General features: G+C 46.1%; 1 protein-coding gene and 1 long non-coding RNA gene across 2 annotated transcripts; one reads left to right on the top strand and one right to left on the bottom strand.

Annotated features, from left to right (window-relative positions):
• The first annotated feature begins 933 nt into the window (after positions 1–933).
• Positions 934–5,870, top strand: LOC148383245 (uncharacterized). The gene is made up of 2 exons (XR_015853442.1): positions 934–990; positions 5,536–5,870. It is a non-coding gene; the product is annotated as an uncharacterized LOC148383245 (long non-coding RNA).
• Positions 5,871–12,453: 6,583 nt separating this feature from the next.
• LOC148383244 (inward rectifier potassium channel 2-like) lies at positions 12,454–16,666 on the bottom strand. The gene is made up of 2 exons (XM_088358341.1): positions 16,411–16,666; positions 12,454–15,629 (listed from the first exon to the last, which is right to left on the bottom strand). Exon 2 carries the CDS (start codon positions 15,497–15,499, stop codon positions 14,177–14,179), a length of 1,323 nt encoding a protein of 440 aa, XP_088214467.1. The 5' UTR covers positions 15,500–15,629; positions 16,411–16,666; the 3' UTR covers positions 12,454–14,176.
• Positions 16,667–17,366: the final 700 nt, after the last annotated feature.

Here is a 17,366-nt window from a genome sequence, read left to right as displayed (position 1 = left end):
AAAATGGGAGGGGGGCACAAATATTCACGGCTTGACATTTAATATAGCGTTCCTGTTACAATTTTTATCCCACCACCTTTCACTTTGCTTGGGACAAAAGGAGCCTTCAGAACTGAAATGTCTTCTCAATTATTCATTCAAATCAATTCACTCAAATCATTGTCGTTATGAAAGATTTGATCACAAAACGTGTGTGGCTTTTTCTTAAATGAACACGTTTGACATTGCTAGAGTGTCAGCTTTTAATTATATTGCGCTGTCATTTTAAAGCAAATTAATAAATGCAACAATATTAATTTGCTTTGAAAATACCTGAGTAATAAAATGGATGGATGAATGATGATTACAATTAAGAATAAAGTCTCCTTTGTAATATATACTCCTTGTAGCATGTAACGGTACCCAAAAGGAGGAGTTTCTTTGCATCGAGGTTTATGCAAAGAGCTCACGTAATTATATCGTTGCTTTTTGGTGAAGTGAGTGAGTGTTCCGTCTGTACGACTGGTCTTTCAATGCACCCCGCTTCAGTGGCAGAACGCGGATGAATTTAAAGACATCAAATGAGAATAATCCTTTATAAAAATTAAAATTGACTGACGCAAACGTGAATTCTTCATGTTTTTATTGAAAACAACATAGTGCTGACGCCGGCGGACGCCGTACGGCATCGGTTTTTCGCTTTCCAAACAAGCTGTGCGCGCTCCCGCGGCAGGGGGAACAAAATCTCACGGGGGAACCAAATCGAGCACAACACCTGTTTCATGCTAGCGTTGGTTGATTTCCCCCCGCAAAATAACCACAGCGCTTTGGGTGGGTTACAACTTGTGGACGTAAATCCCATCAAACAATAGTCTTTCATGTACTGTCGGTACTTCGTCGGCTCTGGTTTTGCCTTCATTTTTACTTTTTTCTCCGTGTTTTCAACAGCAGCATCGTTGCTACGCTTTAGCCACATCTCCATGTTACAGTGCGTCATTAAGGCACCCGCAGGTGACTGCTATTGGTTTGTGGAGAGTCCGTTTATTAAGGATTAAAATTGAATACTGAATATAAAACATACATTTGTATTTCATCAAACTTTTTATACTAATTCTCAAGACAATCAGGCTCACTGTTTTTTTTTTTTAATACCGTTATATATTTTTGTAAAATCTCACGTACCTCCTGGAGTACCTCCACGTACCCCCAGGGGTACGCTCACCCCCATTTGAGAACCACTGCGCTAACTGATCGCGGCGGTGCCTTTATGGGCAGTCGGAGAAATCAACATTAACAAAAAAAAAATACATCCAATTGTTGGATTTTTGGTCTACAATTTGGGAAGCGCGCTATCCGTGCCTCACGGCAAAAGCCATAGCCAATCACCTGTTATCCAATTTACTCAGCTCATGCTCGTTTTATTTCTTCAGTTTTAGGAAAAGGCTAAGATACCGAAACAAAATTTAGACTTACACAGGTTGGTTGAGTTCAATCATAATTCTTGTTAAGAAAGCTCTGTTTTCAGGAAAGTACAATACCGCGCTGGGCCTTTCGTGCGACCATGCTCAAGAGCAGAAAGTCTCCATTCAGAAAAGCCAACGTTCAAGGTTCTTTGGTCAGCTTATATTCAGTTTCACATGCCAGTGTGGGCTGAGTTTGATGGGTGCTGAGTCAGGGGGTGTGGCAAGTTCACAGGAGAGTTTGATTCCATGGGAGTGGATGCTGCTTCGGTGAGAGCTGGTTCCGTGGGGGTGGGTGCTGATTATGGGTGATTCGGTGTGTGTGGGGGCTGTTGTTTTCCATCCCGTCTTTCAGCCTTGGTGATCACCTTTGGCCGGGTTCTTGGTTGTTTTCTTCCTGCCGCTCTTCCTCTGGCACCTCTACCGGTTTTATCTTCAAGTGTCCTTCCTGTAAACCAGGGGTGTCCAAGTCCAATCCTCGAGGGCCGCATTCCTCCATGTTTTCCAAGTTTCCCTCGTTAAACACACCTGATTCAATGATCAGGCTCCTGCACAGGTGTGTTTAACGAGGGAAACTTGGAAAACATGTAGGAATGCGGCCCTCGAGGACTGGACTTGGACACCCCTGCTAAACCTTTCTTGCACATACATCCACTTCGCCCACTGTCGCACACCGCCCATTCATCATTCTTTCAATTTTGTCATTTTGCACAGAATTATGTGAGCTTTTGGCTGTGACGTCATCAATTTATTAATGTTCCCTGACTATGCAAAGTTTGTACTCACCACTTACCATGTTTTTGTTTGTTTGGTCTTTTGATACTCCATGTACTTGCTTACTTCATCATATTCTTCGTTTAATCATGCTTCCAACCATATCTTTTCTTTGTTAGGCAAAATATTTCCCTCTGTCCAGAACGTTCAGTAGTAATCGAAAACTGGCGTCTAGCATTAGTCAAAACATAAGATATAATCAAGTACTGAACATTTTTAGACGACTTTGGCAGTGTCCGTGATTTAGAAAATCATCAGGCATGCATTAAACAGTTCCTTAAGGGTCATTAAGCTAATCAGGCAATATATAAAAAAACATTTGTTATTTCAAAGTGCTCAGAAATATATATCAGATCATAAAGTTATAAAAACCTTTGTCATTACCACCTATCAAAAATGTCTAGTTATGTCTTCTTTATTGATTTGGTGTGTAGGTATAATATGCTTAAAATATTTCTTTTATTGATTTAATATGTGAATAAACTTGTCTGTTTATGTACTTTATTCAATGAGGTTTGAGCATATCTGTTTTTGTAGCTAGGCAAGACTTTTTGTATTTCGACCCCATTCCTTCACAACCTAGTTAAGAAATCATCAGAAAGATCACTATGTCAATTGTAAACACACAGAAAGATAATAAATAAATGGAACATCACTCAAATATTGGTGATACCGTCGAGAGTCTCACACCCTCCCCTACTTAAAAGATGTCATCATGACCTAAACCTCACATCAAGGTAAACAATTTACAGACCGAATAGCATGGAATAGACCAGTAAACCGGTTTGAAGCAATTTTTTTTTTCCCTACATACCCCAACCAATATACATTGCAGTTGTGCATACTCCTGAAAAATTCAGTGTAAGCATTCAGCCACCCAACATTTGCAATAACCAATTATAAGACCTGCATACACATGTGGCATTTGTCCATGTTCATGTTACAACAATGTTTTCCCGGTTCTTACATCTTCATAGTTGGTTATATTTGCCACCTTACGTCAATGAACGTCGAAATACATTGGTGGTTTAGTTCAAATAAACAACCAACTATGATATCACAAATCATGTATACAAATTTAAGCATTCTACACCAAGGTCGCCAGAAACCCCTAACATCTAAACATTTAGTAGCTACTGTCCTCTCTGTGAAAGTCGGTTGACCCAGCGTATTGTAAGTCAAAATTTGTGGCTTCCGCCTTTCCCTTTTTGAGTACCACCTTCCCTGCTCTGCTGCTCTTGCATTTTCGGAATCTGGCTCATCGGATATATTACCTGCATCTGCAGTGTACTCAACTTCCCTAACAGATGGAGAAGGGATTAGCTCGACCCATTCGTCCTCAGCTTGTTCAGAACGCTCTTCCTGCACGGAAGCATCTCTCACGATCTGTGGGACAAATTCTACTGTAGTGGGGTCCAGCAAACGCAAGCCGTACAGCTCATGGACAGGCCATGTGGCAGCATCCAATAAGTCCTCATCTGGATCCACCTCACTTTCCACCTGCTGCATCGGTTGTGCCTTTGTTCTCCCATTTTCATCAGTGTCTTTTTTTTGTTTTTTTCTCTTCCACCATCTTATTTTCCTGTGGAGTTAGTGGAAGAAAATCACAGGGCAATAACAAATTCCTGTGTAAGATCCTTGTTCTGCCTGTGCCATTTTCTGGCTCCAACTCGAAAACTGGACTGTCCTCGCCCTTTAGGTGTTTGATGAGGTAAATCTTGTCTTCCCCAATATGATTTTTCCCGGACCTCCCTTTTCAACGATATATCTGACAAGAACACTGCTGCCCACCTGAAGTGGTGGACCATAAATTTTCCTGTCGTACTTTCTTTTACCTCTACCGGCTGACTTAACTGCATTCCTGGAGGCGATGTTGTAAGCCTCAATCATCCTGCTTCTCCATTTGCCAACATAGTCTTGGTATGAACCTGGGCTTTCTTCCTGCTCAATACCAAATAGAAGGTCCACCGGAAGCCTTGGTAATCTACCAAAAAGTAAGAAGAATGGTGAATAACCCGTGGCCTCATTAGCAGTACAGTTGTAGGCATGTACTACTTTGGGAAGGTGTGTTTTCCAGTCCAATTTTTTCTCTTCGGTGAGTGTTCTCAGCATAGAGAGGAGAGTCCTATTGAATCGTTCTGTTTGCCCATTCCCTTGAATATGGAATTGTGTGAGATCCCTTTACACCGGACAACTCCTTCAGGTGACTTAACAGCTTGTTTTCAAATTCTCTCCCTAAATTGTGGTGGAGCTTTTCTGGGAAACCAAATCTAAGGCAGAAGTCATTGAACAGTCTTTCTGCCACAGTCTTTGCTGATTTGTTAGTCGTTGCATATGCCTGTGCAAAGCGTGTATAATGGTCCATGACCACCAGAATATACTCGTAACCACCCTTACATTGTTCCAGATGGAGAAAATCAACTGATACTAGCTGAAAGGGGTGAGTGGTTACGATATTCTGCATCGGTGCACGCGCTTGCCTGTTTGGTTTTATCTTCTTCAGGCACTCGCATACATTTATGACAAAGTGTTCAATGTCTCTTTGCATTTTGGGCCAATAAAAACGGTCCCTTATCAACTTTAGTGCTCTCTAAGTGGCCTATTTGTTTGTGCCCTTCATCCAATACAAGGGGGTGGTATATCGAAGGGAGAAGCAATTGTTTTTTTGTTGCAGTTACCCTGAACAATGTCCCATCCTCCCTGATCTTGAGCTTGTCCCACTCTCTGGCCAATGCCTTTACCTCTGCACTCTCAGCTTTCAGCTCATATGCTAACGGTCTCCTTTTTTGCTGCAAGTGACTATATATTTTACCTATTACAGCATCCTGCTGCTGAGCAGCGCAAATCTCTTCTCTGGTCAATGGCTGAACAGCCCTCAGCTCCTGTTCGCTACTGAAGCACATCTAATGAAATTGCACTGAACATTGGAGTTTGTTCTTCTTGCTGTGCCAATATGCCCTGTCGGGTGGCTGTTACAACATCCTGGCTGACAGACTGTGTACAATGACTCATATAGTCCTCAAAGTCAATGGCCATCCTCAATAACCCGTCTGCATCTGCATTTGTTTTGCCAGGTCTATATTTTATGGTAAAATTGAAATCTGCCAATTCTGCTACCCACCGCTGACCAGAGGCATTCAATTTGGCCGTTAACATTAAAGGGAAATGTGCTTTCGGGAGTTTGCAAACATATTTTTTAAGGTTGTGTTAAACTTATAATCATATTAATATCTAGTATTGGAGTGCTCGTGTGGATTGGTGGGTGGCAAGAATGTGCAGGCAAACTGCATGAACTTGTTTTCTTCGAAATGTTGTGGAATAGGCCCAGATAGGGAGTACCAGACGAGAACACCTCAAGGTTGGTGAGAAACGAGAACAACAGCACGTCTATGTGGCCGGGCTTCGCGGGGAAAACCCAACCGCCTGACCTCAGCAACACCTGGACGGGGAGGAGATGGCCATCGACCAATCATCTCACAATGTTTTGCATGCTTTAATATTCATATTGTGTTTCTTCAAAACTGGGCAACCCGGAAGAATGTGTCGTCTTTTGGTGGTCACAAAAACGCACGAGCTTTAGTGTGAGGGACCCGGGACCCAGGCCTGTATTAGTGCGCTTTGTCAGGAATAAACAATTGGTAAATTTGGTCTGATTGATCTACTGGTCTTCTCTTTGACAGAACGAACTCGCAAAATTGTTAGGTGCGCCAGTGTGTGGATTAGGACATAGCAATTTATGTGTTAAGTGTTGATCGCAATTTGGAGTCAGATCAATAACTAAAATCCGTAACCTAACAACGTGTAGGTGAGCGGATTATTGCCTGTGTAGACCACAAAAGATGGTGCATGTAACAAGTAATCTTTAAAGCGTTGACAGATGGCCCACTTCAGTGCTAGGAACTCCAATTTACCCGCATGCATGTGGTAATCTTTCTCTGGTGGTGTTAAAGTTCTGGATCCATAGACGATAACTCTTAATCTTCCATTGCTTCACTGATAGAGCACGGCTCCCAGCCCTGCTTGAGAGGCATTTGTGTGTAGCACAAACGGATGATTCAAATCTGGGTAATTTAAGATAGGAGGACTGAACAATTTGTCAACCAGATAACACAGAGCCTGATGGTGAGTGTCTGTCCATGTAATCGAGACAGAGGACGACAACTGTCCTCGACTGTGTTTGTTTTTCCCTTTTCCTCTTTCCTTCTGCTGCCTTGAGTTTCGGGGCACATTGGAAGTGGTTGATGGCGCTGCTCGGAGTTCGTACAAAGGTTTCGCAATGCGTGAAAAGTCTTCTATATATGACCTGTAGTAGGAGAGAAAGCCCAAAATTTGCCTCACCTCGTCCACAGTGCAGGGCTGCCTATCTTTCAGTGCAGTTACAGGAGCAATTTCTGCTGGATCCATACTATGACCTTCTTTCGACACAATCCTGCCCAAAAACCTGACTTTAGGCTTGAAAAGTTCACATTTCCTAGCGCTTAGTTTGACACCATGCTTCTGGTACTGTTGCAAAACTGCTCTCACGTGTTCAACATGGTCCTGAAAAGACTTACTGTGAACTAAGTTGTCATCAAGGTAGGGTAGGCAAATGTCATCTCTCAACCCCCACAGACATTCATTCCTCCATGCTTCTCTGGAATTCGGCTGGGGTAGAGCTAAGGCCAAATGGGATCCGTACCCTCTGGTACAGACCCCAAGGCGTGATGAATGCTGTGAGTGGCTGACTTTCTTCATCCAAAAACCCTTGGTGATATGCTTTCCCTTGATCAAACACTGTAAACCATAAACACCCGTCAAGGTATCAAGCATGTCTTGTATCCTGGGAACAGGGTGTCTGTCCGGTACTGACTTGCGATTAAGTTCGCGGTAGTCTACACAGAGTCCAAGCTCTCCCGATTTCTTTCTTGCACACACTATTGGTGAAGAGTACGGTGACTTGGATTTTATGACCAGTTGACCCAGTTGATTAAGTCCTGCAGATAAGCTTTTACTTCCTGGTATAGGGGTTTTGGAACACTAATGTATGTTTTCTGGACTGGGGTATGGTCATGAAGGGAAATATGCATGCGGAGAGTAGGAATGCTGCCAACATCATTTTCATCTCGAGCAAAGGCCTAACACTCTTCGCGGAGCATTTTCCTCACTACCTGTTGTTGTTAGATGGTCTAGCATTAACGGAGGGTCCCAACTTTCACTCGCGTTACTGGGAGAAGATGATGAACTTTTAGAGTCTGCCTCATTTTCATCGATTTTTGGCTTGCTCACAGGCTGTAGGGCTGCTGGGTATATATCCTTGACCCCTTCAACATGTCCCAAATTAATACGTGGATACAGAGTGATATTATGACTCGTGGTATTAGTGATGGGTATCGGGACCGTGGTTGAGTTGCCTCTCTTTGCCTTAAACAGTGCTTCTTGTATAAACAATCCTTCAGGCAAACTCTGGTTGGACTCTGGGCAAAACAGCATAGAAATGTCTTCATCAACCTGTATATGCGTGTGACAGCAAACAGTGGTAGTTTCATTTGACCTAAGACAATTTTACTTCTTCCTATTTTTACATGAACCTCCTCGTTAACTGCGTGGTGTGTATGCAGCAAATGGATAACAGTCTTAGCAGAGACCATGTCCATGTCAAAAGCCTCACTCACAATGTTAGCTGTACAGTCACTCGTTTGAGCCTTGTTTCACGTGCTCATTAATGACTTCCTCTATCACATTGAACCCTATGATAGGGCTCTGAGCCACACTGTGGTCGCTGGACACGAGGACAGGCACTAACAGGCCAGAACTCAAAGCTTCTGTGCTCGTTATTTTAAACTCAACAGGAACCCACCCAATAAAGGGTATTTTAATCTGGTTGGCGGCCAGTCCATTTAGAGGTTCTGGTCCCAATAGTTCCTCGATCCCTCGAATTGTAGTATGAGGCAAGTGCTCTTTTCTCCATTTATCATTTATCACCGTAGCTTGTACGCCTGTGTAACTGGTACATGATCAAAAGTACACTTGACCATCCTACGTCTACCAATTAATTTGACAAGTTTTCTCCCTCGCTTGTTTGGAAAAATATCAAGTTTACCCATGTGTGATGACCACCCTTTTTCTCGTTTCTCACTCAAATGGTGATCCACCCTTCTTACCGCAGTGCAGATGTGTTTGTGTTCCGGCCGGTGTTGAGTCTAACAGGTTTTGGAACAGTACAAGGCAGATGAGCAGCTTGCGCAGGTCTAGAGCAGCGTGTCACCTTGTTCCTCTCGTCGACAATGGTGGCAGTAGCGGGACTCCTGATGAGTTGGCTGGGTCACTGCTGGTCCCATGGCAGTGGCCCTTTGGCGTTTCCCCGAAGTAGACGTGAAGCTCGGCATCCTCTGGATACGTGACCCGCCTGGCCACACTTGAAGCAGTGGGTGCAATTGTCTCCCTCGCCGTTGTCCTGGCAGGTTCTCCAGCCTCTCCTTTTGGTGTTGTATGTTGGTTTCCTGGCGGGCTGGAACTTGCCGGCATTCAAGAAAGTAAGCACCATTTGTTTAATCTCTATAAACTTCCGTTTTTAATTCAGCTACCATGGCATGTACCATGGTGGAGCTGCAGCCATCTTGACTTTCCCCTTCGCTACTGCTGTGTCCTGGGATGAAGTTGTGTGCACTCCGTCCTGCCATTCATCCGAAGTTTGCAGCTCATTAATTCTAGGTTGTTTGATGCCGCTCCTCCTTAGCTTGTTTAGCTGCTCGGCTTCAAGGTTAGCTGCCTCATTGAGCCTTTTAATCAGTCTTTGGTCTGTTACCTCCAAATTGTCAAGAAGTGGTTTCATCTGGAATTTAATGTTGTCATTCAGTAGTCCTGTGCCCACTGACCTAAAAAAAATCTTCTTGACCAGGTCTGCATTGTAGTGTTCAGCTGGTTCTCCTTTGGATGCATATAGGAGCCGATCTTTAAGATCAATGGCCCTGAATAGGAAGTCCTGGGGCGATTCTTTGGGCTCCTGGGAAAGGTTGATCAATTTTTGATACAAGTCGGATGTATCATCTTCTCTGTAATGTCCTCTTAGTATTGTTTTTAACTGAGAAAGTGTCATGGTCGGGTGGAGCATGGAGCAGGACGACCAGGTGCAGCTTGGACCAGGGTTTATTTGTGAACTCAAAAAAGGCAAACTGACACGACGTAACCACAATAACATGAATGACTGACCGGGACGTGTAACCAGACGACATCAGGACATGACGACAGCAAGACCGGACGACAACAGGAGCCAAAAAGACCTCATGACAGGAACACACAACGTAAATCCAACACCGAACAACCACAACCAATGATCCGACAGGGAGTGAGGGGCAGACAGGACTTGTATACACGACAGGTAACGAGAGGCAGGTGGGAATAATCACACTGATCATGGGCACACAGGAGGGGAGGGGCGAGCACACAGACAGAAACCAAGACAACAGACACATAGTGGAGCAGTTGGGGACGATACGTGACAGAAAGGGTTATATCAGTCTTCAGTTCAAGCATGTCTCTGAGTTTAAGCCCTGAGCAAATAGCTCTTATAACCACTTCAATCACCTCTGATTCACTGTGGCCTTTAGGAAGTCCGAGTTCCATTTGATGGAGCAAGTTGGTATAGGACATCCTTTCACGCTGCCCGCCTTCGCCTATTTGGCCACAGATGCAAAACTCCCTGCGAATAGTCACCTCCGATATTTTGTCAGGTGATGGGCTTTGGCTCACGGCTGGTGATGTGTCCACCATTTTAAGTTTCTCTTATAATGCTTGTATCTCTACCTGCAGCTCCTCATAGTTGCGCGTCACATCAGTGGGGTGGGAAAAAGTGCTCCTCTTGCGAGCGTCACCTTCCCACACAGTGTCTTTAATAAACAGTAGCAATTCATCAATGAACTGGACTACTTCCACTAACTTGTGACTTTGCTCGACTTCATAGATTTTGTTTTCAATGAGTTTCATCAAGTGTTTTCTTTCTTGATGGCTTCCTCGTCCTCTCCAGTATCGTCGACATTGGAGCCCTTTAAAAAGTTACATTCCTCCACTAGGTGATCCCTTTCTAGCCTACACAGTGTGGTAGTAACTTGATCTCTTAACTATTCTTGTTCCATCCTTGGCACTCACGAGGTGATCCGTTTGTCAGGAAGATCCCGGTTAACGTTAGCCGCTAACGGTGCTAACCACTCAGATCTCTCACTAATCTCGAACAAAAAAACCTTGCTCCTGGCTGGCTCGCCAAAATATGTTGCGGCTCCGAGTCACGAGTCACGAGTTACGACGAGGGGCAGGTTTTGGCTTTCAAGGGTGTTTTTATTCCTCTTCAACTTCTCTCACATACAGGGCCGCCTTTTCCACATTCACGTACGTCCCTTTCCTCTTTTCAAACACACTAACTGATCACGGTGGGCTTTTATGGGCAGTCGGAGAAATCAACGTTAACAAAAAAATATATCCAACCTAGTTAAGAAATCACCAGAAAGATCACTATGACAATTGTGAACACACAGAATGATAATAAATAAATCGAACATCACTCCATTGCTGTTCCCGTTGAGAGTCTCACTTATGACGCGCGCACTTCTCTGCAAATTGTAATTCCTCAGGGTGGCGAGCAAGAATTCTCTAACACGGGGCGTCTTATTTTTTGCCTGAGAGAGCCTCCACTCTTTGACAACAGCGACGACAAAAGAAAAGCACTCAGAGTGGAGCACGCTACGTTGAAGAAACTCAATGCCGGCCGCACTTGAGGCCGCAAGCAAAGACAACATCGGTTGTACTTTGGGAAAGGATGCCTCGGAGGAGGCCTTACATAAGGTCGTTAGTTGTTGTCTTCACGAGGGTCGCGGGCGTGCCGGAGCCCATCCCAGTCGACTTGGGGCGGTAGGCGGGGGACACTCCGAAGCGATCGCCAGTCGATCACTTCACGATCATAGTCGAGAATGCGGCAGCCATACGCCCGCCAATCCGATGAGTCACCGAGTTGCTTTGGCAGAATTGGATGCTGGAGCCGTTTGGGATTAGGATTTTAGTTGGTTTTGTGTTTGGAGTTTTTGTTTGCTGTTGCTGTTAAGATCAAGCTTGGCTTTTGAACAAAAGTTGTTGCCATTGCTTCAGGATTCAACTTTGTTTTTGCTAGTGCTGCTTCTATAGAGTAGTGTTTCCCAACCACTGTGCCGCGGCACATTGGTGTGCCTTGAGAGATGTTCAGCTGTGCCATGGGAAATTGTCCAACATTATTTTCGGAGTCCATTGTAGTCCACAGGATCGCCAAACCACTGGTCAGTTAGCGCAAGGCTTGGTCAGCCACTTGCTAATTGTGCATGCATGGCAAATCGGAGAATCTTGAGAGTTCATGTTGTGTCGGTCTGATTATCAGTTTATGTGTGTGTTGCTGTGTGCTTTTGCTAAGAGTGACGCAATGACGGCAGTGGTGCGTTTGTGGTCCAATGGAAATCAGAGCATGCAGTTCAGCCGGAGAACCTGGATTGTTTATTTTTCACCAACATAAAATACACAGTCAAGTCGAGACACCTCGACTGTGATAGCCACTCAGCTGCTGTCAGAATAGCAGAGTGTCTTTAAAAGTGACTTTGTTCTTATTGTCGCAATATTTATAGAGGTAGTCTAAAACAGTAAACAAAGTCATGTTGATTCTTTTGGATTTTAATCACAATCACTTTCATGCATTTAACCCATCCCCGTGTGATTTTTTATCCATCCCCTGGGGGAGTGGGGAGCAGTGAGCAGCAGCAGTGCCGCGCTCGGGAATCATTTGGCGATCTAATGCCCCAATTCCAACCCTTAATGCTGAGTGCCAAGGAGGGAGGCAATGGGTCCCATTTTTATAGTCTTTGATATGACCCGGCCGGGGTTTGAACCCACAAACTTCCAGTCTATTGAAAGTGATTGTGATTAAATCCAAAAGAATCAACATGACTTTACTGTAAACAGTCACTTTTAAAGCTGTTCTGACAGCAGCTGAGTGGCCATCACAGTCGAGGTGTCTCGACTTGACTGTGTACTTTATGTTGAACAATGAACAATCCAGGTTCTCTTGTTGAACTGCATGCTCTGATTTTCATCGGACCATCAGATTTTTAAAAAACTGTCACTTTTATTTAAAAAAAGAAATACAATTTAAAGAATATTTAGTATTTATTTTATTCAATTATTTGACTCCATACATATATAGGAATAGGACTTTATGTCTTTTAATTTTAATATAGATGCTGGTGTAACACTTAACAGATTTTTGTTGGTGGTGTGCCTCGAGATTTTTTCCAATGAAAAGGTGTGCCGTTAATGAAAAAAAGGTTGGCAAACACTGGTATAGAGCGCCGCTGTCATGGGGAGACTGATGACGATGGGACCCCACCGATTTCCACCGTGGCTGTCCTCCGCTCGTGGAAATGACGAGAGTGCAAAGGCCGCCTCCGTCGTCTCCGGCAGCACGGCAACGAGGCGCACTCAAACATCTGCCTGCTAGCATCCGTAGTGGGGACAGGTGCGGAAATGGGCTCAGCCCCGATTCCCTCTGTGCTCCACAGGAGGGTTTGTAACTTTTGCTTTCGTCTCAGGCGGATTAACGTTACGGATCCTAAGGTCCGATCCCGAAGGCTGAAAAATAATCCCGAAGACGCTATCGGGCATTCGCTTCGTTCAGAGGGGATTCGCTCAGCTCGGCTCGGCGGCATCGGATGATTAGGTCACGCCTGGCGCTGGCTCAATGTCACCGCTGATTGGATCCACTAATCTCCTTCAATCTAAAATGTGACGGAGGCTTTCATGTGTCCTAGTCTGGCCAGCCCGTGTGCTGTTTGCTAATTTAATGAGTCGCGCGCACCATGAGCAGGCTTAGAGGTTTATTCCATCACTGAGGCGTAGCATGATGGCGAAGATTGACGGGATGAAGAAAAATTTTAATTTGTCCAAATTAGTCAGATGACTTTCAGTTAGGGCACCTCACATTTGGTTCCTGCTCTATTCCGCAGGCCGGGTCAGGCTGGGCCTGTTTTTGGGCGAGCCGGTTGAAGGTCTGCGTCCATTCTGACCAGGCGCTGGCCACGCCCTGAAAGCTCAACGGAAAGTTTTGAACAGGTTAGCTTCAACTTATGTTCTCATCAAACAGACGTGTGTTGAGAACTGGTCTTGGCACTCCCCATATCAACCAAAGACTCGCCAAGACTTGGGCGGAGTGTACGTGTAAGGGAGTGCAGGGAGTATTTAGAGCGGAGCTGAGTGGCACTTTGATTGGCTAATGTGGAAAAAGCCCAGAGGCGCATGCATGTGTAGAACAAAATCAAATGCGCATCGATCAGGCCCTGTCTCCAAATTTGCATGTCCTGCGTGTGGCGTAATGCACATCCATTGATTGCATTCATCCATTGATTGCCTCTTACGCAATGGCGCATTGATCTGAGAAAACACTGCGGTCACTTTCAACGTGTTTTATTGCAAAGCCAAGGGACAAAACTGCTTTGGATGACCTTGGCGCAGAATGGATAAAGTGCATGCTTTTTTTCAGGCCATGCGGCACTAAGAGGGAGGGAGAAAAGCGGAACACAAAGGGATGCTGGCGCCGTGAGTCTTTCAGTCAGTTGACGTGGCTTCAATCCAAACATGGGGGTTGGGCAGCCACCGATGCAAAAGGGTGCCGTAGCCGAATGCTGTGGCCCCACGGTCGGTCAGCCTGGCGTGCCCTGGGCGGTTGGAGGAACTTTGGCCAAAGTTCTGCCGTGGCATTTTTGAAAGCATGACAAGCTTTGAAGAAACGCTCATCTGCTGGCGATGCACAACGATCGCCACTAGTTCCGATGTCGTTCCGTGGTGACAATGACGGCACAAAGGCGCTGCTAGAAAGCCCCAGCGTGTGTTTGAAGAAAGACTCTGCGTTCTCACTGCCATGCTTCGGAGACGAGAAACTTTGCAAGGATTGTTGGTTGCCGTCTCCAAACGGGGCGCTATTAGAGTTGCGATTCAGCTGTCAGAGGTCTCGATTCCAAAGACCGCAGACTGCTCGGGTCGGTGTCTCGGCGTGGAGCGTTGTGGCACGTGGCGTTGTGGTGCGGAGCGTTGTGGCGCGAAGCGTTTTGGCATGGAGCGTTGTGGTGCGAAGCGTTGTGGCACGTGGCGCCATCCTCCACCACCTCCATCTTTTCCAGAGCCACCTCGTTCTCATAGCAAAAGGAGTGGGCAGGGCCAGAGGCGCGACGTGTCTTCTCAGCGAGCTCTTTGGCGCTGCACTGCGGCGTGCCGGACACCTCGTAGGTTTTGTCAAAGCGCGAGTAGTCCACCTTGTAGCGGTCGCGGTCTTGGAAGAGCACCGGTTCGAAGCGGTGGCCCCAGCGGATTTCGCTGGCCACGTAGGAGCTGCGGCACTGTGTGGTCATGGCAGTGGCCTCCACCATGCCCTCCAAGATGACCACGATCTCAAACTGGGATGTCTCCAGCTCCTGCTTGCTCATCTCGTAGAAGGGGCTGTCCTCATCGATCTGGTGAACGATGGTGATGGGGGACACTAGGAAGATTCTGTCCACGCCACTGTCGAAGCCCACGTCCACGTCGGCCTGGTCCAGCGGGATGAACTCGCCCTCGGCCGTTGTGCGTGACTTGAGCAGCTGCGCCCTGACATGAGCCTCCACCAGGTGGCTTTTCCTCAGGTTGCCCACGCGCCACATGAGGCATAGCTTGCCGTCCCTCATGGCCACGGCGGCGTGGTGGCTGAACACCAGTGTCTGGTTGCGTTTTTTGGGTTTGGCCATCTTGGCCATGACGGCGCCGATGACAAAGGCGTCCACCAGGCATCCCACGATGCTTTGCAGGACCACCGTTAATACGGCCGCCGGGCAGTCCTCCGTCACGTAGCGGTAGCCGTAGCCGATGGTGGTCTGTGTCTCCACGGAGAACAAGAAGGCGGCCGTGAAGCTGTCCACGTTGGACACGCATGTCTGCGTCTCGGCCTCCAGGTCGCCATGTGAGAGTGCTAGCAACCAGAAGACCAGGCCGAAGAGCAACCACGAGAGCAGGAAGGAAAGGCAGAAGATGAGCAGCATCCAACGCCAGCGAATGTCCACGCAGGTGGTGAAGATGTCCGCCAGGTAGCGCCGGCCCTGCTCGCTCATGTTGACGAAGTGCACGTTGCAGTGGCCGTCCTTGCGTACAAAGCGGCTCTGCCGCCGGCACGCGCCTTTGTCACCGTAGCCGTTGGGCGCCGCGCCGTCGGCCGGCCTGGCGCCGTCCTCCTCCTCGGACACCATGCTATAGCGGTGGCTTCGCACGCTCCCCATCCTCTCTGCCCACCTCTGCTATGGAAAACAGTCCCAGTGTTGGCCGGAGAAACGCTGCCGGACGATGGCGGCAGAGAACCCCGATGAGGGCGGCTTACTCCTCCGCTCGAGTCCTCATCGGTGGAGCGGGCTGTGGAAAGAAGAGCGAGGCTGAAGCACACTTTGAAAGTTATTGGCAGGAGCCAAAGGTGCTTGCAGGTGTGTTATCACCTCCGACCTAAATGCAGCGCCAACTCGGGCTGCAAGACGGCATCAAGCAGCGGCGCTTGTGCTGGAGGAAAACGCAGTTGCGGTGCCTTTTTCCATGCAACAAACTAACATCTTATCAAAAATGCACTGGTATTCGGAGAGTTGATCCTTTGCACTTTGCAAGCCTAATTTTTTTTTTAGAACTCAGCAAGATTTTGAACAAGTCTAAAAGAATCAAAGCTGTCTGTGACTCCAAAATGTGTTGTTATTGTTAAGCAGCTTCTATTTTTACATTCAAGCCGTACGTGTCTGCTTGTAAGAAATGAGATGCAATTGAATGGATGCATGTGACTTTCTTTCTGAGCAAAATCCCTTTTTGGTGCTCATGACCTATTCCGTCACTGAGTGACCAAACCCGCAAAAGCTTCAATGCTCAGAAGTCGAGGCTGCTACATGGAAACTGCTTACATAAAAGCGGCACTTTCTAGATGGAGGGGGGTCCACAAATTAATAGGGATAGATTGTAGCGCTCATGAAAACATAACCTTTAATTAATTAAAAAGCTTTCCCCCTTAGCAGTTTACCCCTTTTACACAGTTGCTCTTCTAAGATGAACAAATAGATGGCATGCATGACTCAGATTTTTTTTTCAGTGATGATATCAGTATTAGCAGTACTAATTTGATTAAAAACTCCTTGGGATACATTCTTCTTGTGCTCACCTGTTGGCCCTTGCAGAGCAAAAGTGCTGTTTCCTGATTTGTTTGTGTCCAATAAATGCAACACACGCGCTCTTGTTTGGTTTGGTTCTGGCTGGCTGCTCCGCTGTTCTTATTTTCGCCCTCGCTGAGCCTGCTGCCTGCTGCACCAAATTGTGCCATAACCGTCGAGACGGAGAGGATCTTTTGTGCCTCTCTCAAAGATCCAAGCTGATTAAAAGGGACACGCGGCGGCGCGCGCGCACGACCGAGTGCGCACGACCTCCACTGCTGGCCAATAGGACCTTGGAGCGACTTTTATATGCTCAGCTAACCAAAGCATGATGCTTTCTTCTTAGAGCCATCAAAATGTTCAGGGTGCTTAAGTGCCAGAATAAAGTGACTGGCTATTTATGAGACTTGATCCGAATGTCTTGCTTCATTGCCATTGCACTGCTTACATGTTTTTTTTTTTACGTTTGACGCTTGTTGCTAGTAGTATTCATATTATATTTATAATATTAGCAGTGTGATATTTCAGCATATCTTATCAAAAATGTAGATTTGTCACGGTAATATTAGCTTTTTGTTTCATCTTTCTTATAAACGTACGGCTGATGAATGAAGAAATGGAGAGGTTTGAAAATGACAGCATTTAAAAATAATGACCACTGTAAAAAAAACACTACTAGAAAAAACGCTTTTTGTTGCCACAAGATGGCAGTGTTTGTGTCACGGGCAGGAATGGAGCAGGGCGACAAAATGCTGCTTGGACTAGGGTTTATTGAGAGAGAGGGGTGTTGGAGAAGAGCATGAGGGGAACAAACTAACATAACGGCAGAGTGACAGGGGGAACCGACAGACGAACAGACCAACTCGCAGAGGAACAGAAACTAACAGACACAGAACTTACAGAGAGTGACAAAGACAGACAGAGAGACTAACAGAATAGAACAGAAACTAACAAACACAGGACTGCT

Source organism: Syngnathus floridae, chromosome 17, assembly GCF_059516105.1.
Source record: "Syngnathus floridae isolate MCC-2025c chromosome 17, RoL_Sflo_1.0, whole genome shotgun sequence".
NCBI classification, from domain to species: Eukaryota; Metazoa; Chordata; class Actinopteri; order Syngnathiformes; family Syngnathidae; genus Syngnathus; species Syngnathus floridae.
This window is presented reverse-complemented; position numbering and strand designations above follow the sequence as displayed.